The sequence below is a fragment of the Eubalaena glacialis genome, chromosome 6, assembly GCF_028564815.1.
Source record: "Eubalaena glacialis isolate mEubGla1 chromosome 6, mEubGla1.1.hap2.+ XY, whole genome shotgun sequence".
NCBI classification, from domain to species: domain Eukaryota; kingdom Metazoa; phylum Chordata; class Mammalia; order Artiodactyla; family Balaenidae; genus Eubalaena; species Eubalaena glacialis.
The window spans coordinates 84,304,861-84,329,724 of NC_083721.1; the positions used below are offsets into that span (position 1 = coordinate 84,304,861).

At 52.8% G+C, this 24,864-nt stretch overlaps 2 protein-coding genes across 4 annotated transcripts; one reads left to right on the forward strand and one right to left on the reverse strand.

Moving 5' to 3' along the window:
* Positions 1-866: 866 nt before the first annotated feature.
* Positions 867-14,064, reverse strand: ECE2 (endothelin converting enzyme 2). 3 transcript variants are annotated; one of them, XM_061193335.1, is made up of 19 exons: positions 14,026-14,064; positions 13,671-13,757; positions 13,188-13,323; positions 12,758-12,973; positions 12,172-12,296; positions 11,909-12,055; positions 11,691-11,756; positions 7,721-7,909; positions 6,887-7,029; positions 6,489-6,603; positions 5,002-5,112; positions 3,617-3,715; positions 3,431-3,508; positions 2,800-2,903; positions 2,513-2,623; positions 2,320-2,387; positions 1,948-2,138; positions 1,745-1,840; positions 867-1,043 (listed from the first exon to the last, which is right to left on the reverse strand). In XM_061193335.1, exons 1-19 carry the CDS (start codon positions 14,062-14,064, stop codon positions 867-869), a joined length of 2,298 nt encoding a protein of 765 aa, XP_061049318.1. The 3 variants fall into 3 exon arrangements, with proteins under 3 accessions (XP_061049318.1, XP_061049317.1, XP_061049319.1); XM_061193334.1 differs by having other exon boundaries at positions 13,533-13,757; XM_061193336.1 differs by lacking the exon at positions 13,671-13,757.
* Positions 14,065-23,136: 9,072 nt separating this feature from the next.
* Positions 23,137-24,263, forward strand: CAMK2N2 (calcium/calmodulin dependent protein kinase II inhibitor 2). The gene is made up of 2 exons (XM_061193333.1): positions 23,137-23,305; positions 24,193-24,263. The coding sequence occupies exons 1-2, from the start codon at positions 23,137-23,139 to the stop codon at positions 24,261-24,263; spliced, it is 240 nt and encodes a 79-aa protein (XP_061049316.1).
* The last annotated feature ends 601 nt before the right edge of the window (positions 24,264-24,864 follow it).

The following is a 24,864-nucleotide window of genomic DNA, read 5'->3' on the forward strand; positions in this document are numbered from 1 at the left end:
GCAGGTACTCAATAAATACTGGTGGAATGAGTAAATGAAAACAGGACTGAAGGAAGAGACAGGCTGACTGATGCGTGTCTGTTTATTGGCACAGGGTCCTACAGGGCCAAGACCACTCCTTCCCCACCCTCTTTCCTGTAAAAATAAACTCTATCCTTCCCTCTCCCTGCTCTATCTGCTTTCCTGCTTGGTCCAGGGAGAATCAGTCATCCCCTAAGACTTGTACGCCGAGACACAGGGACTAGCATCCCCCCCAGGTACACTCTTCCCCTCTGAGCCCAGGGAACCTGGGAGGCAGCAGGAAGGTTCGTGAAGGCTTCCATTAGGAACTGAGCACAGGTGGATTGTCAGCGAGGGCTGGCAGCAGTATTAGGAGCAGCAGCAGGAGCAACACGGGGTGGGGGCCACCCCAAGGGTGGGGCTGAAAGGAGCTCCGTCTACTCCCGAGGGAGCACTGAGTGAGCCTTGGGGAGAAGTGTGGGAGGCACACCAGCCGGGCCCTGCGTGGTCAGCGTGTGGCAGTCACCGCAGGCCCCGTGGCCACCAAGCCCAGGGAGCTTGGGACCAGAAGAGGTGGACTCCTTCCTGTGGGAGCGGGTGCCCCCTGCCCAGGCCTCCTCCAGGCAGGGTGATGCGGAAGAATGTCACAGTGAATGGTGGGGGCTCTGCTGGAGGCAGGGACACCCCCAAAGCAGAGGCACGATGTGGTGGTCGAGGAGGGACTAGGACTCATGTCATCTGTGGTGTGGAGGGGCCGGAGCCAGCCCAGCTGGCATTTGCCTTCTCCAAACCGCAGAGCAGACAGCCTCGCTGGGCAAGCTGCCCCAGGCCCTGGCAACAGCTGGCCATTTCTCCCCGACCCAGGTCTACCACACCTCACAAAGCTGCCCTGAGTTCATGGGGGAGCCGACAGGGCAGCCGAAGTGCCGCAGGAAGTCACGGGAGTTGGCGAGCGTGCCCAGCACGCGGAAGCGGGCAGGGCTGTGGGGGTCCGTCACCAGCCCCTCGTGAGAGCTCTCGGGTGTGCGGACCGAGCACCACACCTGCAGGCCAGGACAGACACGGGGACACAGGGTGTCTAGTGTGGGCAAGGCCACTGCCCCAGCTGCAGCAGAGCCATCCCAGGGACACATGGCACCACCGCCCCAGGCCCTGGGCTCCGGGGGCCTCAGGGATGTAGGAGAGGGCTTAGACGGAGTCTCAGCCCCGACCCCTTGCCATCGGCACCGAGGGAGGAGAAAGCGCCCTCCCTCTTAAGGGCCTTTCAAAGCTGCCTGGACAATTGCCCAGGGTTGCCCAGATGGATGTGTCCCAGGGGAAGAAACCCAGCCGCCAGAGGCTGCCTGCTGTAGTGCAAAGTACCTGGAGGAGACCCTGCTGAGTCTGCCACTTACTTTATTCCTGGGTAGCCCTGGATGAGCCACTTTGCCCCGCGCTTCCTCCTCCACAGCCACCTCACAGGAGCATCGTGAAGATCAATCCCGCTTCCCACCCCTTGCCCCATCAGGCAGGGCAGCCCTGCCCTTCGAGATCTGCAAAAGCCTCCTGAAGCCTTCTCCCTCCTCAGCCCTCCTCACGTGCTTTTGTGGACCCCGCCAAAAGGCTTCACGAGGCCTTCCCAAACCACTTTCCACACTCCAACTTCGGCCCCATTTCCCAGTCCCTTCTGCATGCCCCAGACTTCTAAGGACATGCCCAGGAGGTTGTAGAAGAGCAGACCCCCGGCCTCCCAGGAGGGCAATACCTGGGCAAATCCCACAAAGAAGAGCTGGTGGTTGGTGAGCCCCATGGCTGGTAGCTGCTGCTCCTCCCCATGCTTTCTTAGCCATGCTTTGTAAGCCTGGGGTTGGGAACGGATGGCAAGTTTGTTGGGGCCTGCCCACCAGCTACACCCAGTGCCCTGCCCCCCCAGGGCAGGTGAGCCTCAGCCACCAGGGAGCCACTCACGTTGTAGGCAGCCTTAAGCCCTCCGTTGTCAGCGATGTTCTCCCCCAGCGTCTGGCGGCCGTTGAGCTTCTCCCCGTTGACCTGGTACTGGCTATACTGCTCCTCCATGCAGGCCGTGTGATTCCGGAAGGCTGCCAGCGACTCATTCTGCCACCATGGCCGCAGGTTCCCTTCCTTGTCATACTCGCGCCCTGAGGAGAACTAACCTTTGCACCCCACCGAGACCAGAACTCAACCCTTGGGGGCACAAGTGCCCCCACCAGCCCTAGTCCACAGACCCCAGGGTCCACAGGGCCTGCTTCCAACATCCCAAGGTTTTGCAGGAGCCACTAGGAATTCTAGGCTGGAGGAGACAACTGCATGGACCTCTACCTTGGTCATCAAAGGCATGTGTCAACTCGTGGCCCATCACCACGCCGATGCCACCAAAGTTCAGGGCCCTGGTAGGTGAGGAATGTTGAGTGAGGACATGGTGGGGGGACTTCTAGATCCCACCTCCAGCCCTGCTCCCAGCTCACCCACAGGCCCAGGCCCCAGCACCCAGCCCCTCCTGCCTCAGACACACTTGGGGTGGTTGCGGGCGTAGAAGGGGGCCTGCAGGATGCCGGCGGGGAAGACGATTTCATTCTTGGTTGGAAGGTAGTAGGCATTCACTGTCTGGGGGGTCATGCTCCACCTGGGGAAGGGAGAAGCTGAGGCGGAGCCTGATTCTCGATGCCCAGCAGCCCTGACCTACATTCTAGAAGAACCTCGTGCCTCATTTGGGATCCATCTTGCCACCCCCTTCCCTCAGCCCTGGAAACCTCCCCTACGTCTCCTGCTGCCCCAAGTGTCTGCAGCCCCCATTCTTACTGGTCCCGGCTGGGAGGCTTGCGGAGCTGGTCAGCCATCACCTTAGCAGAGAAGTTGTACAAATTCAACATGTTCTGGAAGAAGGAATCTTCAGACACTTCATACTGTGGGAATGGTAGGAAGTAGAAAGCCAGTGAGAGAACACGTTGGAGAAGATAATAGTCCCAGTTTGGCTACTAATTAGCACCCTTCTGAGCCTCAGTTTCTTCAACTGTAAAATGGGTGTAAAATATCTAATAAATAATAATTGCCAATATTATGTTGCAGCTGCTTTATTTTTTTTTAATACTATCTTCTTTTATTCTCACAACAATCCTATCAGGTAAGTGCTAATAGGACTCCCTTTTACAGATGAAGAAACTGAGGCTCAGAGAGGTTATATAAATTGTCCAAGGTTACAGTTAGGTAAAAACAGGTTTGACTACAAATCCCTGCTTGTGAACACTGCATTCTACTGCTGTCCGGCCTGCAGCCTGGCACACAGCCAGCACTTGAGCAATGCTGGCTGCCTGCACTTGCCTCTGAAAGGCAGCAACAAGTATCTCCTTCCCTCTCAGCGCTTGAGCTCCCATTCCTGAGCCCTGTGCCCCCCACAGGGCTAAGGTTCAGTACTGATGGGCAGGGTACTCACCCCATCATAAACATCATCCAGCTCTTTGGGCTCCAGGATGAAGTCTGGGAAACCAATCATATCATAGATGGCATCTGCCTAAAGAGACGAGGTTAAGGGTTTTCCTCCCCAGGCTCCCCCACCCCGCCAAAACTGTATTCTCCATCCTCACCTCAAGATGGCACCCCAACCCTGGCCACTGCTCACTTTCTCCTTGGCTGCCTGGCGGGTCTTCTCATCCATCCAAACCAGCTGTCCCAGGGCCTCCTCAAAGGCAGTCCGGATCTCGCTGATCATCCCCTCTGCCTGGGAAGGAGGGTGCACAAGTCTGCCTCCCACTCGCATTAAAGCATCCTTTCTCCCCGTCTACCCTAGTGCCCCATCCCCCCTAGTGCCCCATCCCTGTCCTTCCAGGGGAGCACATGGGAGTACCCAGACTCTTGAAATAAGGCTGAGCATCTGGGCAGGATGAGAAGGAAACATGATTTGTGAAGGTACTGGGACTGTGGTGGCTTTTTTTCTAATTAATCAAAAAACTGACAATAGGGGCTTCCCTGGTGGCACAGTGGTTGAGAGTCTGCCTGCCAGTGCAGGGGACACGGGTTCGAGCCCTGGTCTGGGAAGATCCCACATGCCGCAGAGCAGCTAGGCCCGTGAGCCACAATTACTGAGCCTGCGCGTCTGGAGCCTGTGCTCCACAACAAGAGAGGCCGCGACAGTGAGAGGCCCACGCACTGCGATGAGGAGTGGCCCCCACTTGCCACAACTAGAGAAAGCCCTCGCACAGAAACGAAGATCCAACACAGCCATAAATAAAATAAATAAATAAATAAATAAAATTAAAAAAAAAAAAACTGACAATAAGTTAACTGAATTAACATTATAATTTAATGTAGTGCATTGATTTTTATCCGATTATGAAAAGAAGGCATTAATAGCAGAAAATGTGGAAAATTGAGAAGAGTTGAAGAAGAAAATAGACCATTTAAAATCTTATCCCTCACAGATAACTCCTTTCAACATTTTGATTACCTATGTCTAGTGTCTTCCCCTGCTGGGATATTCATATATATATATATATATATATATACACATACACACACACACACACATATACATATAATACGGAATTATGTTGTGCAACATATATATATTTCATAACTTACTTTCTTTTCACTTAACAATCATCAGTTTTAAGGCTGCCTCATAATCCAGGCTAATCACAATTTGTTTTTCCAGTCCCCTATGCTGGACATTTAAGCTGTTGTCATTTTTGCCTATTATAAACAACACTGCCATTTACATCCTTATAGGTAATATTTTAAGCACAAACATCATTTCCTAAAAAATAAACATTATTTTTCTAATTATATAAGTAACATAAACTCATTGTAGAAAACTTGGAAAACACAGAAAACTTTAAAAGACAAAAAAAAAAAAAAAGATCCCTCATGATCCCAACCACCCAAAGTAATCACCATTAATTTGTCGATGAATTTCCTCCCAATTTTTTCCCTGTAGGTACATACAAATATGAATGGTGAATTTTAACTAAAACAAGGGGCAGTGTTGGAAGGACCTTGAAGACTCACAATTTCCTTACTCTGCCGGTCAAATGTGGCCTTCACAAAGAGGGAGCCCAGAGCGAAGCCAAGGGCGTCGTCCGTGTTGGAGATGCAGGTCTGCCACCTTGGCGTGCAGGACTGGAAGGGGTAAAGAGCCAGGCCTCCTGGAGATGGCTCTGCCCTCCAGTCTGAGGGCCTTTCTCTGTCTCTAGGGCCAACCCCTCTCAGCTCTGCACATAGGAGGCCTGGGTTTGGGGTGCCATCTCTCCCTCAGACTCCAGGAAAAATGAAGGGCAATATCGCAAAGCATGCCAACCCCAGCAGCGAAACCTCAGGAGGGACATGTGTGCTGCCCACTCTATTTGCAGCACTCTCCTCCTCTTACGTTTCTCAGAGGCCCACTGGGGTCCAGACGTTTCTTTGCTCAGCTGCAATTCTCAGTCTTATATCCAGTCAGTCCCCCATACCAGAAACCTGGGAGTCACCAGCTTCCTCCATCTCCCTACCCTCACGTTCAATCTATCACCAGATTCTAATACTAACTCTGCTTCTTAATCATCTCCTCCGTCCATGCCGTTGCCACTTCCCTGTCCTATAACACTGTCATCTCTTGCCTGAAGATTGCAGTAGCCTCCTAACTAGACACTCGACTCCATTCTCATCCCCCTCCCGTCACCCCCTCCATCCATCTTCCATTTAGCTGCAGAAAGATGATCTAATACATAAATCCAACCAGGTTACACATCTGCTTAAAACCATCCCAGGTTCTCCATCCCTGAAACAAGGCCAGGCTTCCTAGGCACAGCGTTCAGGTCCCTCCAAGGATTGCCCCAGGCCTGCCTTACCACCCTCGGCCTCTCCGGTTCCCTGTCCTCAAAGTCATGCCAGAACACATGCAAAACTACCATGCTCCTTCTGGCCTCTGGGAATTTACACATGGTATTCTTTCAGCCTGGAATCCCTTTTCCCTGGCTTTCTTGATGAACTCATTCTTCAAATGTCACCTCTTCAGAGAAGCCTTTCCTAATGCCCCCCATCCCCCAGGTAAAATGTGCTGTATCCACCTCTGTCCTACAACACAAAGAAGGTTTGTCACTCAGTGTGAGCACTTATCACCCCAAAATATAATGTTTGTTTACACGTCTCCTTCCCCCACTTAACAGGGCTTCTTGAAACTAAGAACTGCACTTATTCATTTTCTCCTTCACCCTCATCATCAAAGTTGAGTGCCTACACATAGCATGCACTGGGTAGGTGCTTCACTTACGTGAACTCAGTCCTCATAACAACCCCACAAGAAATTCCTGTTTTACAGACTAAGAAATGGAGAGTCAGAGAGGTGGGGGGATATGCTCAAGGTCCCATAGGCCAAGAAATGGAGGAGTTAGGAATGGAACCCAAGTCAGCCTGATTCCTAATCCTGTGCTCCATGTGCAAATGGTGCCTGACACACAGTGGGTGTGAAGTGTCAGCTTGACTGGATTGGAAGGTGGGAGCAGAGTCAGAAAGCCCACCTTCTTGGTGCCATAGAGGGTCTCCAGCAGCTTCTCTTGTGCAGACTCAAAGCGGCGATCCAGGCTTGATGTTGTCTTCTGTACCAGGTTCCAGATCAGGTAATTGTTCAGGACACTGGCATTCAGGTAGCCAGAACATATGGTAAAGGCAGGTAACATTTCCACCCCAAACCAGCTCTACCAGCATGCAGACAGCAGGAGTCCCGAGAGGCACATGTGGGAGCTGTCCCATAATCCCTCTCTCTTACCCTGGGACCACACACCTGCCTGTAAAAGTCAGGTTGGAGCTAGGTGTGGAAACAGAGACCACAAGTCGGTCCCCTGAAGCCCCAGCCTAGGGGAAGAGCCTGCATAGAGCCCGGAGCCCCACCCCTGACACCTTGGGCTCCACCCCCCACCTTGGCTCTGTGCGGTTGATGAGCTCTGACACCTGCTGCAAATAATCCATCCCATACACCACCACAGGCTCAGAATCACCCAGCTCCAGTGGTGACAGCAAGAAGGACAGGAACTCCAGCCAGTCCATGGAGGGCGCCAGGGCCTGTGAGCAAAAAATCTCAAGCGTCCCTGCCCCCTTGGCTTTCAGCAGACCACTCCCCCATTGATACAGTGGAGCTGGGAGCCCTTTCCATTGTCATAGCAACAGCTACTAGCTGCTTGGAGGCCCCTTCCTATAATAAACCCGTTTTCAGGCCTAAGTGCTCTTCAATCAGGAAACCCAATCACATATCATACAAGGAAAACCACCATGTGTGATATTTAGTTGGGCTGCAGATATTCAAATATCTTTCAGACAGTTAACAAACTCCCCAGATACCACCCAGGTTCCCTACATACCTGCCTCTCCTCCAGAACCCCCCCTTACCCAACTTTTCCATAATCCAACGACTAAGAGGCTGATGCCTGGCACAGTAAGGGCCCTCCAGGAGATGCTTCCATTTCTCTTCTGATTGTTTTGTGGACATCTTGTACAAGTTGTCATAGATTTTTAACATAATCCCTCTATGCATCCCCAGGCAATACGAAAGTGACCAAGGGATGGCCCAGTGGGGGTGCCCTAAAATGGACACCACTTCTCCTTCCAGGATAGCAACAGTTCAGCTGGGAAGCTCAGAGAAAGCAAGGAAATGAGGAGAGGCTTGGCTGCCTCAGACAGATGACATGAAGGGAAGCTGGGTGGCCTGTGCCGGGGCTGGCCTCCCCCAGCTGTCTCTATTCCCTGCCTGCCCCACCTGCAGCTCTGCGATGCTCATCTTGTGGTAGATCTTCTCCTCATCCCGCCGCTGGTCCTGGGGCACCGTGATGTTGGCCAGTTGTATCTCCAGCTCCAGCACCTGCTGCATCTGCTCCCGCGTGGAGGCTGGATGTCCTCCCAGCAGCATTCCCAGCTCCTCCATGTAGTCCAGGTAGGCGGTAAGCACCTGTCAAGGCCCCAAGTCATCCTCAGAGCCCAGCAACAAGTCCTGCCCAAGGCTAAGATGACTATTCTGGCTGCTACCCCTGCTCACCATCTCTTCTGCAGACCCTCCTCACTGTCTCGTCTGCAGACCCTCCTCGTAGAAGCTTTCCTGGATGACCCTTATCATTTCTGTCATACTGCTTATCACCATCTGCTAGGATCTTTTTTATTTATTTGTGCAAGTGTTCATCATCTGTTTCCCCAAGGAGAAGGTAAGTTCCAGGAGAGCACTGTTCCAAGTTACAGCGGCTTATTCACCACTGTATCCCAAGGGTCTGGAATAGGGCCTAGCACAGAATAGGAGCCCTGTAAATATTCGTCCAGTGGATGGATCCGCTTCCCATACTGCTCTGCCTTCTCATTTCCTAAAGCCCTTCTACTTTTCCTAGCCCATCAGTGACCATGTGCCTTCACTTAACAGCTGAGTGGACCCCAGTGGGGAATTTGGTCCACAGTGGCTTCAATTTCCTTCTACCTCCCATCCTGCCAGGCCTCAAACTTGCTGCCTTCCCCTCTGGTCTCCAAGGGGGAGAAAAGCACAGAAAAGAAATATTTAGTGACTACATGTATATACATGTATCAAATTCTCTGCTGGCGTTTTACATGTAATATATCTGCCCCCTGACCCCGCGCCCACCACGGCAACTCCATAAAGTATTAGTTCCATTTTACAGATGAAGCTTGGCAAGATTACATGATTTGACTCATATCCCAAACTGGCAGATGGCAGAGTTGAAATGTGGCCCAGGCCTGATGACTCCAGGGCCACAGTCCCAGCACTGCCTGGGCTCAGAACAAACCCATGTCGCCTCAGCGCCTGCTGGCACTTGAGCTGCATGGGGGCAGGGGCTGTTTGTTCTGTTCTGCACTGTAGTCACAGGCTCTAGCACAGCATCTGGCACATAGTAGGTGCTCAATAAATATTTGTTGACTGATGGATGAAAACCCATGCACAGACCCTCAGCCCTGCTCAGCACTGACTTCCTGTGGTCCTCATCCCAGGGACCACTCTCACTCTTGCCCTGAAGCCACACCCAGGGCTCCTTTAATTGCCAAAGGCCATCTCCTCTTCCACTTTACTGAGAAGTTTTAGATCCCTTAATATCCATTCTCTGCACTTCAAAATATCTCCTTTTTCCCACCTCCCCTCTTTCTTGCTGCTGCTGTCAGAAGAAGAGGCTTGCATACCAATTCCAGTTATCCCAGCTCCTAAAGTGGATGGTTGGTTCAACCAGTGATCTTGCCCCGACCCCCAACTCACTTACCCCTCTCTCCCTACTTCCTTACTTTCAGCTTAAGACTTGCCTTTTTTTTTTAATGTGTTTTTTTTTTTTTGGCCGTGACACTCGGCTTGCGGGATCTTAGTTCCCTGACCAGGGATCAAACCCGGGCCCCTGGCACTGGAGGTGTGGAGTGCTAACCACTGGACCGCCAAAGAGAATTCCCAAGACTTCCTTTGGCACTACAGCTTCCCCTAGATGCTGGCACAGGAGACTTCCTACCCAAGACAACTGGTGACACACTGAGAGCTGAATCGAGGCTTCTCCTGCCCTTTCCTGGGGGTCAGACCATGTGGTTCTCTCCTGAATTCTCAAAATTCCTCCCCTGACTCAGGTGATATCAAAACCACACATCTGTTCATAACACTCTCCACTTTTGAGTTTCCTATTCCATTTCTTTTGGGATAAATGCTAAACTTGACCCATAGTGTTTATGTATAACATGACTCCACCTACCTGTCCAGAAGGACTTGGCCCACTCTCCCCTACCACTCCCCTCTCTGATCTGTCAACAAGTCACACCCCTTCCCACCTCAGAGCCTTTGCATCAGCTGTTCCCTTTGCCTAGAACCCTCTCCCTTCCCACAGCCTACCCTCACCCTAGGACCAGGCTGGCTCCCTGTTACTGCACTCTCGGAATGCCATGCTCCTCCTCTTACAACAGTCCCAGCAACTGTACACAGGATAACTGCACTTGGCCATTTCATGCCTTCTCCCCCACTGAGTGGCAGTGTCTTGTTCACCACATGCTAGCGGAGGGTCTGGCTGAGGGATGCTTGGTAAGTGTTTGGGAGCGAATGGGAGAAGGACAAACCCCTCCTCCTGGTTGTCCTTCCCCACAGAAGTCTCTCTTTCTCCCACTGCCCTTGAAATACAAGGATCTCCTCCTCCTTCTTCTTTTTTTAAAAAAAATATTTATTTATTTATTTGGTTGCACTGGGTCTTACTTGCGGCACGCGGGCCCCTTAGTTGTGGCATGCAAACTCTTAGGTGCGGCATGCATATGGGATCCAGTTGCCGGACCAGGGATCAAACCCGGGCCCCCTGCATTGGGAGCACAAAGTCTTATCCACTGGGCCACCAGGGAAGTCCCAAGGATCTCCTTCTTTTCCTTCTCTAGTCTTACCCTTTCTCTCACGTCTCCTAAGCCTTTGTCTAGGCTTTTAAGGAGATGCCCCTCAAGCCTTCGGCTCCCTCCAGGCCCGTGCTCTCTCCAGGACCCCACCCAGCTTTCACAGCTGTCTGCTGACCTCTGTACAGAGATGATACCCAGGTCTCTCACACTCACATGTCTGAAATGAGCAGCTCCCACTCCCTAAGGGTCTGCCACATGCAGAAGCATAAACTTGCATCCTCCTCCTGCCTCCAAGCACTATATGAGGTAGATGCTGTGATCCCCATTTTTCAGATGAAGAAACAGCCTCAGAGAGCTTAATCAACTTGCACCAAGCTGCCAAGCTGGGATTAAAATCAAGGTCTGACTTCAAAGTCTGCCTTTTTCCTGTGATATCACCACCTCCCCAATGTGCTTGAAGCTGGTTCTCCCTGTAGGGACCCCAAATTCTCTAAGGACCCCTCCATTCCACCATCATTCAGGTGCACAGCCTCAACTACCTTTACCTGTTCCTCCTTCTACTCCTCTCTTCTAACATCCAGGCATCAACAATTCATGATTTGGACTTGATTATGTCTCTTGCATCCTCCCCTTCCCGACTTTCCTTCTGCCACTTCCCCCATTTGGGTCCTCACAGACTCAGAGCCTGGAGTACTGCAGACATTCTTAACTGATCTCCAGGCTCCCTCTCTTGCATCTACTTTTCACACCCAGCCATACTGCCTTCCCAAACTAGTTCCTACCCACCTTTCCACTCTCTCATCTGCTTTGAGCTCTACACTTTGCCAAACTGGACCCCTTCCTGTGGTCCAAACACGCCTTAGCTATTCCTTCTTCAACACTTTTGTTTAAAATCTGAGCATGCCCTCACCCAGTCCTAGATATTCTACAGGGCCTGGCTCAAATGCAACCTCCTTAGGAAAACTTCTCTGGCTGCCGGGTCTCTCCTGAGTCCCAGAGGCCCTCTTTTGAGCCGTGTTCTCAGCTATCTAGGTCTGTGAACCCATCTACACTGAAAGCTTCCTATGACAGTGGCTCTGAAATGTACGTCTCACAGTAGGTGCCTGTAAAATGTTTTCCTGGAAGAGTAAGAGAAAGGAAGGAAGGAAAGAAGGGAAGAGGAAGGGAGAAAGGAAAGGGAAGGGAAGAAAGGAGGGAGGGAAGAATGCAGGGAGGGAAGAATGCAGGGAGGGGAGAATGAAGAGAGAAAGAAGAAGGAATGGTAGTCGGCTCACTAGGTGACAGGATAGGCTCACCTTCGCCACTCTGACCCTGGGCAAAGGGAAAAGTAAACAGGGATCAGCCCAGCTCAGGGGGGTCGGGGTGGATATTCTGAGGACGCTCCTTACTTTCTCATTGGCAGTCCTGTTTAGGTAGTAATCTCGAGAGGGTAGAAAGAGCCCAGACTGGTCCACCTGCAATAGCAAGGTAAAGAGTGAGTCCTCCCCACCCTGAAATCTGGACTCTTGTGCAGGGGAGCCACCCCAGCCAGCCCATCACAGGGGAGGGGAGTCTGGTCTCAGCAAATAGTCCATAAGTCCCTCCCCACCCTTCCCCAGCCTAGTACCTGGATAACATTGCTGTTGGAACTCTTAGAGTCGGCACTGATGTAGACAGTGAAGAAGGGGGTGGCCCTGTAGGTCCCTGCTACTGCCTTCAGCACCTCCATGAAGTTGTCCTGGTCCCAGGGCCCCGTAACGTTCCAACCACCAATCTGAGTAGAGACCATGGTGGCACCTCTGGAACAGGGGCCCCTAAAGCTTTCTGGGGCCACATCCTCTCCCAAGGCCTGTGCTGCTCCCCCACCTGCAGCCCATCCCGGGGGCCTACCTTGTCAATGAGGTCTCGCAGCGGCTGGGCTCCCAGCTCTTCAATGCGCTCCACTTGTAGGCAGGAGAGGTAGAAGCGCTGTGTCTTCCGCTCAGCTTCACTGCTGGAGTTGAAGGTGGTGTTTTCTGTTGAATAGAACACAGGTCCGGGTGGCAACCATGCTAACTGCTAAGAGGGGTCCTGGACCCTTACTTGATCCCTCTCCTTGCCTTCTCAAGGGGGTAGTCCTCCTAATGTAGACCCAGGAAGACTGTCTGCCACAGCAAAGTGTAGCTTCCTCTCCCCTGTCCAGGGAGACTCTCAAAGATCTCTAAGCACTACAGACTCCCTGGTGCCTACCACACCTCAGCAGTGTTCCAGAGTGCAGAGAGGAGTCCCTTCATTAACCTCAGAGGTCTGCCCCCTCAAACTCATCTCCACCCCTCAGGAGCCCCCTGCTCTCTGCATCCCCTATGCCAGGAGTGGTGGCAGTCATCCACTTATTCATTCATTCATGGACATTTCTTGAGTACCTACTAAGTGCCGAGCCCTGTGCTGGGAATGAGGCATGTACTTGGCTCAGTGCCTCCCGGACAGGCCCATTTACCAAGCAGGTGCTTCAGTATGGCCTGGTTCTGGTCCCAGAGGCTGTTGAAGGTGTTCCAGCGAGAACGCCCATCAGGCAGAGGGTTTCTTCGAATCCAGCCTCCGCAGGAGAACTGGTAAAAGTCCTCACAGGGGCTCACCCCACGGTCCAGGGACTCCAGGATTTTTCCGGCCACTCGAATGCAGGCCTCCGTGAGGCAAGTGCTGTGGGATGGGTCTGTGGCAGGGGACATGGGGGGTAGGGGGGTGGGGGACTGTCAGTCAGTCTAGGAGAGGCAAATGCTTTGGGAGGGGCCGTGACAGCAGGAAGGTTGGGAGGAGGGAGAACAGCTGGGGGAAAGCTGGCCCCACCCAGGGAGAACCTTAGCAGCCCCTTCTGCCTCCAGAGCCCGCAAGCTAAGAGGGCTGATGACAGGAGTGGGCCCACCTACCTCTGTGGTACTGGACCCACAGGGCCACCAAGCAACCCAGAAGCAGTGCAGCCAGCAGTAGAGAGACACCAGCCAAGACCAGCTCCAGCTGGGTGTGCGAGCCCAAGAGGTGTCTTGTCCTCTTCCGGAATCCCACCTGGGGAACAGAGGGGGACCTGGAGCTAGCAAGCTGCAGGTGGGCGACCCAATCACAGAAGTCCTCCCAGAGGGTGAAGGCACAGGCAGTTTCCAGAGCCATGAAGCAAAGACGCTAACAGGGTTAACTTGGGGCACAGGGGCAATGAAGCAAGCTGAGTTGATCCCTCAGCCTGTTTTGTGCAACGTCATGACTTCGAATCGCCTCACCATAGTCCTAGCGCAGAGGCCAGAGATGGAGCGGAGGTGGGGGCAGGTGACCCTCCAGGGCAACCCAGAGCTCCCGGGTGTGCCGGCCGTCATGCCAGGGCGGGGGCCTGGTGAGACAGGGATGACCCCCTTGCCCACCTCCACGGCGTCCGGGGAGGCCCCGCCCTCTACGGGGGTCTCGGGTGCGTCTTCATCCCGCAGCGTGGCGCGTTTGTAATCCACCATCTGCCAGACAGTCGGGGCGCCAACCCAGGTCAGGCAGAGAGAGCTGCGCGCCCACGGCCCTGCCCCGGCGCCCCTCGCCCGGCCTGGCCCCTCCTGCGTGAAGTGCGGGCTCCTTCCCTCTGGCCCGCCGGGCTCTCCGGCCTGGGTCCCTCCGACCCCGCCCGTCAAGTTCACAGCCCCTTCTCCGCGAGCCGGCGCCCCTTCCCGACGCCGCCTGCCCCTCTGCCTCCCCCCAACCCCGGTCCTTTCCCCCGGGGCCCCCACTCACGTTGCCGCCGCCGCCCATCTCCTGCAGCGCGACGCTCATGGTGGAGTCGGGGCCGGCGGCACCTTAGGGCTCCCGGCGGCTGGCCCTCGCCCGGGCCGTGGCCTCGGCCCCCGGCCCGGCCGCGCCACCGCCCTTCATCGCAGCAGTCGCCGTAGCCTCTTGCTCCGCTGCCGCCGCCGCCCCCGCCTGCCTGCGCCCCCCTCCCCCCGCGGCGCGGCGCCAGGGGTGGGGGAGACGTGGGGGAGGGGGAGGAGCGCGCCTGCCGCGCCCCGCCGTCCGCCCGGCGCCCGGTCCTCGCTCCGGGTGCCCGCGGCCAGCCCCGCAGAGCTGCACCCAGCCTGCCGCCCCAGCCGGAGCGAGCCGCCCTGCAGAAACGCCGGAGACTCCCTCTCAGCTTCGTGGTCAGCACCCATCCCAGCAACACCCTCTTGCAAGTCTCCCGTCATTTACATTCCTTTGACCCAGGCCCAAACCCTGCTGTTATTTTTTGGCCCAACTCCCCAGATTGCAGGCCCTCCCCATTCCCTTTAAACACCTTTGAGGAATTATGCTTTCATGGAGAACGTCTTCCCTCAGCTGTCCGCACTGCCCCTCTTCAGCCAGCACATACAGAGCAGCACGGAGGAGGTGACCCACATTCAGGATGTCAGCACGATATCTATACAGGGAGCACACAGACCCGAAGTACACAGGCAGGCACTCAGCCCGACACACGGTCCACACACACACACACACACTCACCACTCACAGAATGCACACACTGCATATTCACACAAAATGTATACACGCACCAGGCACCCAGAGCCAACATATATTCTATACTGAGGTTCTGGACACACACACACAACACACATACAACACACACAAACTGCTTGGACATCATGTTACACACAGCCCACACTCTGAGTCCACCCTTACATGTTGCTTCAAGACTGCACTTTTACTCTCCAAGATAATTGTTGTCATCAGATCATCTCACAAAGGAAGGGTTACAGATGGTAACAAATCGGCAGGGAAAAAAACAGCTATGCACAGATATTTAAAGGAAAGACGAGCTAACACTTCTAACTTGAGGAAAGCAAATCACTTTATTTGGGAGGTTTACAAGAAAAAAAAAAAGAAACCCACACACCAAGCAATATTTAACTGAAAGGCAATAGTGTGGCATCTATGCATCTGCCATCTGCCTTCCATATTGTCATTCCTTAATCAAGCCTGGTGGTGTTGCAGTCTGCTTCACTGAAGAGTGCCTAGTTTTTTGTTTTGTTTGTTTTTTTACCACAAATTTTTAAAAAGTGCCTCATCCTCATCCCGCCTCTCTTTTGCAAACGAGTATATGGATTTGACCTGAGAAGGCTTGGAATGGTAGCAAATCCACCACCCATTTCTTGACTCTCACCTCAGTTCTCAAACCTCTTGCTGTGAGCAGTTCTAACATGGAATGCTCTTGTGGCTGAGAGAGGGTAGGTGATGAATGGATCAGGCTGAGAAATGTTGGATTGCTGTCTTTTGGCATTTTCCACCCCAAAATTGCATGTTCTCAAACAAGAGACAGTACAGTGTCATAGTTAGGATGAAAGATTCTGGATTCAGACTCAATTTCCTCTCTTGTAAAATGGAAATAAGAATAGTACCTATTTCAAAGGATGGTTGTGAGAATTAAATGAAACAATACTTGTAAAATGCTTAGGACAATGTGTGGCACGTAATGAGTACTCTAACTGCTATTATTATTGTTGTTGTTATTATTATTAAAATCCTATAGGTAGAAATGAGAATTGCACGGCTGGAGGAAGCCTGTTCTGTTTCCCAGATGGTAGAATAGGCACATGGGTTCTAGGTTAGTCAGGGGTTCCCTGAGCAAGGAACTTTCACATCCAGCCACACTGTGGTCTGCAGCAGCACGACCTTGGGATATCCACATAGGACAAGTCTCTGGAGTTGTTCATGTTCAGTATGATGACAGTGTGGCATCATATCACTCACCTCTTTCCCCTCTCCCCCAAGTCTGGATGAAGCGAAACATGGCAGCAGGGTCAGTCCTGCCACATGGAAGATTCCACCATGACATGGCCATGTGAGTATAAGCAAAGCCACTTTGTAAGGACTTTCTGGCAACAGGTTCATTAGAATAATCCCATGGCTGCTGCAATGATGTGCTGTAAGTAGCCAGCTTATACAGCACTGTACCATGGCCAGCCACTGCTCTAGGTGCTTTACCTCGATGTACTCATTTATCCTCATGGCACTTATGAAGCCATTTTACAGATGAGGAAACTGAGGCATAGAGAGGCTGAGTCACACAGCTAGTAAGCAGTAGAGCTGGAATTCAAACCCAGGCAATCTGACAGCCCTCTGAAGAGCAGGTTGGCAATATGAATCAAAAGGAGGATATACTTCCTCCCAGCATTAGTTGCTAGTCTTCTGCCACATCTCTGGAAGAGTAAGGGGAAGCACATAGTTTTCAAGCCAGACAGACCTGGACTCAAATCTGGGCTCAACTCTTTATCAGGTGTATAATCTATATTAATTTATTTGAAAGCTCTGACCTTTCACTTTTCTTCATCTGTAAGGTGGGAACAATCATCCCTATCTCAGAGTATTGTTGTGAGAATTAAATGCAAACACATAAGAAAGAGGTTGGTACCTGCTTTTACAGTGTTCCCAGTTTCACTAGGTTTGGCCTAAATGGACATTTACTTTCCATGCCTCTTTGATGACCCAAATCATTTATTAGGTTCACAGCTATTCCTGAATGCATGTTAAGTACCCTATGTATAAAAAGGCTTGGAGGTTGCTCTATTCTTTTTTTTTCTTTTGGCTGTGCTGGGTCTTTATTGCGGCGGCACGTGGGCTTAGTTGCCCCGAGGCATGTAGGATCTTAATTCCCCCGACCAGGGATCAAACCCATGTCCCCTGCATTGGAAGGCAGATTCTTAACCATTGGACCACCAGGAAAGTCCCTGCTGTATTCTATATTTCTATTTTTTTCCCTCTGTGTTTATAACCTTTGACTCTGTTTTATTCTCTCACTATTATTTTCTCTCTCTTTTCTGCTCTTCTTTTCCTATAAGAGTAAGTTTTGGGGGTCTATTTTTCTCTAAATTGACTGTGAATTGAGAGGGAATGGAAAATGTTTATGTGTTAACTTACAAGAACAGTATAGTCATGAAGATAACAACACACATTAATGTCCAGTGTTGACAAAGATGGGGAATGTGGGCACTGTCATATACTGCTGGTGGCTTAAAAACTGATACAGTGGGGCTTCCCTGGTGGCGCAGTGGTTGAGAATCTGCCTGCCAATGCAGGGGACACGGGTTCGAGCCCTGGTCTGGGAGGATCCCGCATGCCGCGGAGCGACTGGGCCCGTGAGCCATGGCTGCTGGGCCTGCGCATCTGGAGCCTGTGCTCCGCAGCGGGAGAGGCCGCGACGGTGAGGGGCCCGCGCGCCGCGATGAGGAGTGGCCCCCGCTTGCCGCAACTGGAGAAAGCTCTCGCACAGAAATGAAGACCCAACACAGCCATAAATAAATAAATTTTAAAAAAACACAAAAAACAAAAAAAAACTGATAGTCTTTTTAACAATATGAATCAAAAGGTATGTGTACATATTTTCCGACCCAGAAAGTTGAATTCTAGGAAATTGTTCTAGGAAATAATCATTATCTACAGCATGCTTGTATCAATTAGCTTTGGCTGTATAACAAACCTCCCCAAACTTCATGGATTAAAATAGCAAACATTTATTACTTTTCATGTTCAGTAGATTGATTGGGTGGTTCTTCAGGTCTGGGTTAGCTCACCATGAGCTGAATGGTATAGCTGAATGACCTCATTTACATGCTTGGGCCTCAGCTGGGATGGCTGGGCCCAGTCTCTATGTGGTCTCTCCTTCCCCAGGAGGCTAGCCCAGGCTTCTTCATATGGTGGTCTCAGGATTCCCAGCAACAAAAAACAGGGCAAGCCCTAGTATATAAACACTTTTCAAGCCTCTGCTTGCATCACATTTGCTAATGTCCCTATTGAGCAAAGCAAGTCAGGTGGTCAAGCCCAGATTCAATGATGGAGAAATAGATTCTACTTTTTTTTTTTTTAATATTTATTTATTTGGCTTGCAGGGTCTTAGTTGCGGCACATGGGATCTTCACTGTGGCATGAGGAATCTAGTTCCCTGACCAGGGATCGAACCCGGGCCCCCTACGTTGGGAGTGCGGAGTCTTAACCACTGGACCACCAGGGAAGTCCCAGATTCTACTTCTTGATTGGAAATGCTATTAAATATTTTGGCCATTTTTCTCCTACAACAAATGTTCATCTCAGCACTGTCTATAATAACAAAAAAAAATGGGAGGGGATTCAATGTCTGAGAGTAGAGGGCTTGTTAAATAAATCAAACATCCATACAATGGGATACAATGCAACATTTACAAATGATAGAAAAGAAGAGTTAATACTATCGGGAAATGTTCTCCATATAGAGTTAAGTGGAAGAGAAAAAGAATTACAAAATCTCATTTTATTGAAGCAAAAAAGTAAAAAAGCATAGGTTACAAAAAAGAGATTGGAAGGACATGCAACAAAATGTGAATCTGAATATATCTAATGATGAGGTTACTTTTAACTTCTTCTTTATGCTTTTCTGTATGATAGCTAACAATTCTATTGTCTAGCACTTACCTAAGCACTTTATGTATGTTAACTTATTTAATCCTCACAATGACCCAATGAAATAGAGTCTACCAATATCACTGTCCAGATGAGGAACCTACAACACAGGGAAGCTTAATAACATACCTAAAAGTCACACATCAGGGAGAAGGCAGATCCTTGATTTGAATCTAAACTCCATGCTGTTAACTACTAATCTCCTTTCTAAGTCAACTGATTTGTCTAGGGTCAGAGTGTGATGTTTGATAAATGGACTATATCATCGGTTTTAAATCTTTTTAAAAAAAAAAAATCACTAAAACCTTTTTATTGCAAATGTAATATACTCCAGAGGTATATAGAATAAAAGATGAACTTCATTCTGCCAGAATCCCAGTACCATCCTCAGAGATAAACATTATTAGCAGTTGGGTATGTATCCTTCCTGCTCTTTATTTTATATGCATTTACATACCTAAATACACTGTTGTGTGTGTGTGTGTAAGTGTGCATACGTATGTATACACACATATGAAATCATACTCTACACTTGTTATTTGGTGATATTTTGGCAGGCCTTGGAGATCTTACTATGTCAATCCACACAGATGTGCTTCGTTCTTTTTTGTGATTTATCAGCCTCTGCTAAATAGAAGAGTCCAGAAATACCCTCATGGTGTAGGCTTCCCTTGAGTGGACAGGGTGGGAGCAAAGGGTCCGGGGAGAGCTTAAGGAAGGAGAAACATGATCATGAGAGATGTGAAAAGATGACCCCAAAATACTTGTAACTGATTGTATTTGTTTCCTAGGACTGCTGTAACACAGTACCATGAACTGGGTGGCTTGAAACAGAAACTTATAATGAATTCCCCGGCGGTCCAGTGGTTAGGATGATGGGCTTCCACTGCAGGGGGCGTGGGTTTGATCCCTGGTTGGGGAACTAATGCCTCGTGGTGCAGCCAAAAAAAAAAAAAAAAACAAACCCAGAAATGTATTCTCTTACAGTTCCAGAAGTGAGAATTCCAAAATCTAGGCAGGGCCATGCTCTCTCAGAAGGCCCTAGGGAAGAATCCTTCCTTGCCTCTTCCATCTTCTTGTGGCTCCCAGCAACACTATGTGTTCCTTGGCTCGCAGCCACATCACTCCTATCTCTGCTTCTTCACGAGGCCTTCTCATGTGTGTATACGTCTTGTTCACTTGTCCTCTTCTTACAAAGACACCAGTGATTGAATATAGGGCCCACCCTAATCCAGTATGACCTTAGCTTAATTTGACTAATTAACATCTGCAAAGACCCTGTTTCCAAATAAGGTCTATTCTGAGGTTCCAGGTAGACATGAATTTTAGGGGGGACCCTGTTCAACCCACTACACAGGCTTACAGTTTCCACTTGAATAAAAGTGTCATTAATATTCAATTGTCAAAAGGCATATTATTCTGCTGAGAACGTATGGATTAATCCCACTAGGTTTTGAAGGGCTTTCAAAATAAATTCAATGCATTTTCACAAAAATCCAAGCAAACTTTACTTCATTTTAGCTGTGAAAATGAATTTTCATCTCATGGGCAGGGATGCAGAACATCAGAATTTAAGTAAAGGAGCATAATTTAAAGAACTCCCTCCAGGGCTTCCCCGGTGGTGCAGTGGTTAAGAATCTGCCTGCCAATGCAGGGGACACAGGTTCGAGCCCTGCTCCGGGAAGATCCCACATGCTGCGGAGCAACTAAGCCCGTGTTCCACAACTACTGAGCCTGTGCTCTAGAGCCCACGAGCCACACCTACTGAGCCCACGAGCCACACCTACTGAGCCCACGCGCCACATCTACTGAAGCCCGCGCTCTAGAGCCTGTGCTCCGCAACGAGAAGCCCGCACACCGCAACGAAGAGTAGCCCCGGCTTGCCGCAACTAGAGAAAGCCTGCACACAGCAACGAAGACCCAACGCAGCCAAAAATAATAAATAAATAAAAATAAGTAAATTTATTAAAAAAAAACCTCCCTCCAAATTTTCACAACATAGCTGAAACATATATTACTATATCTTTACAATTATGCACTTATGTCTTTTGCTTTAATCACAATCCAGCATGTACCTTACAGGACTAAGATTATTTAAGAAGGATCTCCAAGTTAAATTGTTGTTCCTTCAGTCTCCCTCATTCTGAGGGGAGAAACGAGAAATGTTTCAGTTCCCCACCCAGTGCTCTCATCCTATTCTTGGCAAGAATCTGGATGGCCCCTTTAGCACTTTTGGTAGGGGCAGCTCATTACCTCCTGAGACAAACCACTTCACCTCATGACAAGTTCATCTACAAAACTGTCATTATGTAGGCTCTATCATCTCTAGGCTTCACACTAGAACATGGAGGCTCAGAGAGGTATGCATATTATGCAAATGAATGAGAAAAAGATGGGAAGGATATGTACGAAAGGTTTTGTGTGATTTTCCATATTTCCCTAAAAGGTTACAAGTACAAATGAACTAATTTTTTTTTTTTAACTAATGTTTTAAAACTAATTTTGGGGCCATCTGCTCAACGCCACACAGAAAGCGGCAGAGGCTGGATTGGAACCCATTGCTGGACAACCCCCTGCGGGGGTGGAATTTTCTGGACTCTCTCCTAGTGACCCTGAGCTCCAGCTTCTCCTGTCCTTCTAGGTCTGGAGGCTCCTCTCACTCCAGCTGGGCCTCCACCTCCAGCTTCAGCCCTCATCCCAGAGACTAGGACACAGCAGAGTAGGGTCTGATAGGGATAGGACTGTGGTCTTGAGTGAGGCCTGTACAGAGGCAACTCTGGCGCTTCCCAACCTCGTCCTGAGGGCAGTCACCATGGCATTCGCCTTTGTGTCCCCAGGACTAACACGTGGTGAGGAGTTGCTGGAGGAAGGAGACCCAGCGCCAGGAGCTAAGTGATTTAGAGGGAAGGAGAAAAAGCGCTTCAGGGACGGTGGAAAACTCTCCGCCTCGAGCATGGACTGAACGTCCGGATGATAATTACCCTTATCAGTGCTGTCGTCACTGTCACCGAATGTGAGACGCCCCCCTCCCCCAAGGCCAGAGATTGCGCCAGAGCCCCAGCGCGCTAGCGAGCAGGTGACGAAGCCGCTGACGGCCAGAGGGGGAGTGGGGGAGAGAAGAGGGTGCGTTACAGTCCTGGAGGCGAGAGCTGTTACGCGATGCACCGCACCCAGGGCGGAGGCGTCCTCTATCCCTCCCCCTCTACCTCCGGACACAAACTCGCTCGCGCGACGCGTCCTCAGGCGCTCCGGGCTTCCCCGCGTCACCTGCAGCCAGGGCGCCCCGCGCGACGCCGTCATTCATTCCTCCTACACTGCAAGCGCAGCGCGGGCCTCGGGGGCTGGGAGAACCGCAGGGCGCGGCGGGCGCTTTGAGCCCGAGTTTCGGCGGCTGCAACAGCGCTGGGGGTTGAGGGCTGCCCTGGTGAGCGCGTGTCGGCCCAGTTACCGAGACTCCTCCAAGAAGAGACCGAGACCCCCAGCCCTGTTGCTGGCGCCGAAACTCGGGCTCAAAGCGCCCGCCGCGCCCTGCGGTTCTCCCAGACCCTGAGGCCCCCATGTGTCACTACAGCACATAGAGGCCAGGCATGGAGACAGATACAGAAGAGCAGAGACACTTAAGAGATAGACGTAGACAGAGACCATGACACAAAGAGATATGGGGCACTGAGACAGAGACACAGACAGACACATGGAGATAGACTGACATATAAATAGGCACAGACAGAAACAGAGGACAGTCAGAGAAACACAGGCTCCAGATGAACAGTTTAAGACCCGAAGAGCAACCCTGTACAAGAGCGCGCCAGACCAGAAGAGCAACCCTATACAAGAGCGCGCCAACGGCGGGGGCACCACCTATTGGCCTGAGCCATTCCCGCGTCCTGCGGGTTCCCGCACATCTCCGCCGTATCCGACCTCCCCCCCACCCCCGCAGCGCTTCCGGTGTCCGCCTCCTGCACCCGTTGGCCGGTACCATTCGCCCAGCCTCCAGTGCCGCCAATGGCAGGACCCTCCCATTTTCGCTCCTTTTCCTCCGCAGAGAGCTGGGCGCGCTCCTGTCCGCACACCACCCCACCCCCGCGGCCGGCCTCCCTCCCTCCCCTGGCCGGTGTCCGTCCCACCTCCACTGCGCCCCGCCCGCCGCGCTCTGCGGCAGTCGGGCGCTCATCGTCATTCCGCTCTCGCCGCGGCCGCCCCCGCCGCCCCCCCCGCCCCCCGGCGCACCGCCCCCGCCCGGTCCCCGCCGCCGCCGCCGCCGCCGCCGCCTGCCCAGCGGCCCGGGAGGCGGAGGCGCGGGGGAGGAGGCCCCGCTTGGCTCCGCAGCCCCGGATGCTGCATGACTTCATCTTTCCGCCGGCTCCCCTGCTGAGCTAGGGCCGGTCCGGCAGCTAGCCCGCCGCCCGCGCCCCGCCGCAGTCCCGCGCCCACCCCGCACCCGCCATGTCCGAGATCCTGCCCTACAGTGAGGACAAGATGGGCCGCTTCGGCGCCGACCCCGAGGGCTCTGACCTCTCCTTCAGCTGCCGCCTGCAGGACACCAACTCCTTCTTCGCGGGCAACCAAGCCAAGCGACCCCCCAAGCTGGGCCAGATCGGCCGAGCCAAGAGAGGTACGCGGCCGGGGCCCGGAGTCGTCGCTTGACCCAGAAACCCTCCGCCGGGCGCCCCCCGGCTGCAGTTCCCCGCCAAGCGCCAGCAGCTCTTGCCGCAGACCAGCGCAGCCAGCCGCTCGCCGGCCGGGGTTTGAGGGGGGGGGTCCCTGCTGCAGTGTTGTGTCCCCGTCTTCCCCTCTCCTGGGAGAGCAGTGCCCCGGATTCGATGCTCGCCACCTCTGGAAGTAGAGCCTTGGCACCCGGGCGAAGGGGAGGGGCCGGCCGGGGCATTTGGGGCTGCCTGAAGTGGGAACATGGGGCGACGGGCCGCTTCTTCGGGATCAAACGCTGAGTCGGTGTATGCTACGGAAGAACCTTCGGGTGGGGAGTGATGTCTGACTGGAGAATGGGCAGGGGGCCGGGGGTTCGCTTGTCCTGGTTGTTTGCATGGGGAAGGGGCTCTGTCGGTGCCAGGATCGGAAGAGGGGTTCTAACCGCAAGAAGGTTAGGTTGGGGAGAGGGCTGGAAGAGATGGAGATTCGGTTTGAGGAGGGAATTCTGTTGAAGTGAGGGTGGACGAGGGGGATCCCATGAGCAAAAGCTTTCCGATCAGCTCGGATGGAGGAGAGCTCAGGCGGCGGGAGGGTTTGGACTGGAAGGTTGAACGGCTGGAGTCTTTGGAAGAGGGGCGTTCCTCCACAAGGAGAGGAGTGGGGCTGTGGGAGCTGGGGTCAGCAGTGGGTTGAGTCGGCAGGAGAGTTCAGATGGGGAGGTCACTGTAGCACGGAGGTCCGAGGGGCGTCTCTGGGCCACGGGCAGTAGCTGAGCGGGGCGCGAGGACCAGGGGCCCATTCTCGCCGCCGCTCCCCGAGGCCGCGCGGCTGACGCGCTTTCTCCCTGCGCAGTGGTGATCGAGGATGACCGGATAGACGACGTGCTGAAAGGGATGGGGGAGAAGCCGCCGTCCGGAGTGTAGACGCGCCGGCTCAGGCGGCGGGCTCCGGGCCCAGCCCCGCGGCGGCCAGGACCGCGGGCCGGCGATGCGGCTGCCGGCGCCCCCCGCCCCGGCCCAGGCGCCCGCGGGCGGGGGCTGCAGGGCCGCGCCGCTTTCGGGTCATAGTCGCTGCCGCCGCCGCCAGGCACTCCGGAGCTGTCCGCTTCAGCACCACGGCGGCGGCGGTAGCGGCGGCGCGGACCGGCCCGGAGCCCGCCGCCGCGCTCATGCACTTTAGAACCTCGGGCCGCAGCCCCACCCCGCACACCGGAACGGACAGAGACCCGCGGCCCTCAGCCCCGGCCCGTCCCCTCCCGCACGGCTCCCCTGCCCCGCCCCTCTCAGGCAGGTCTGGTCCGCAGACCGGCTGCCTGCCGGTGTCGGACCTCGCACGCGGCCAGTGATGTTTGGCTGCATATTTGCATGAGCTTCCCACCCACCTGAGCCCAGCCCTCCAGGCCGCTCCTCACCCTCCACCCCTGTCTGGCGTGACCCCAGCCTCAGCCTCTTTCTAAGGGACTTCCTCAGCACATTTGTATTTTTATATCCGACTCTTTGTTTACTGATTCCCCTCGTGGTTCAT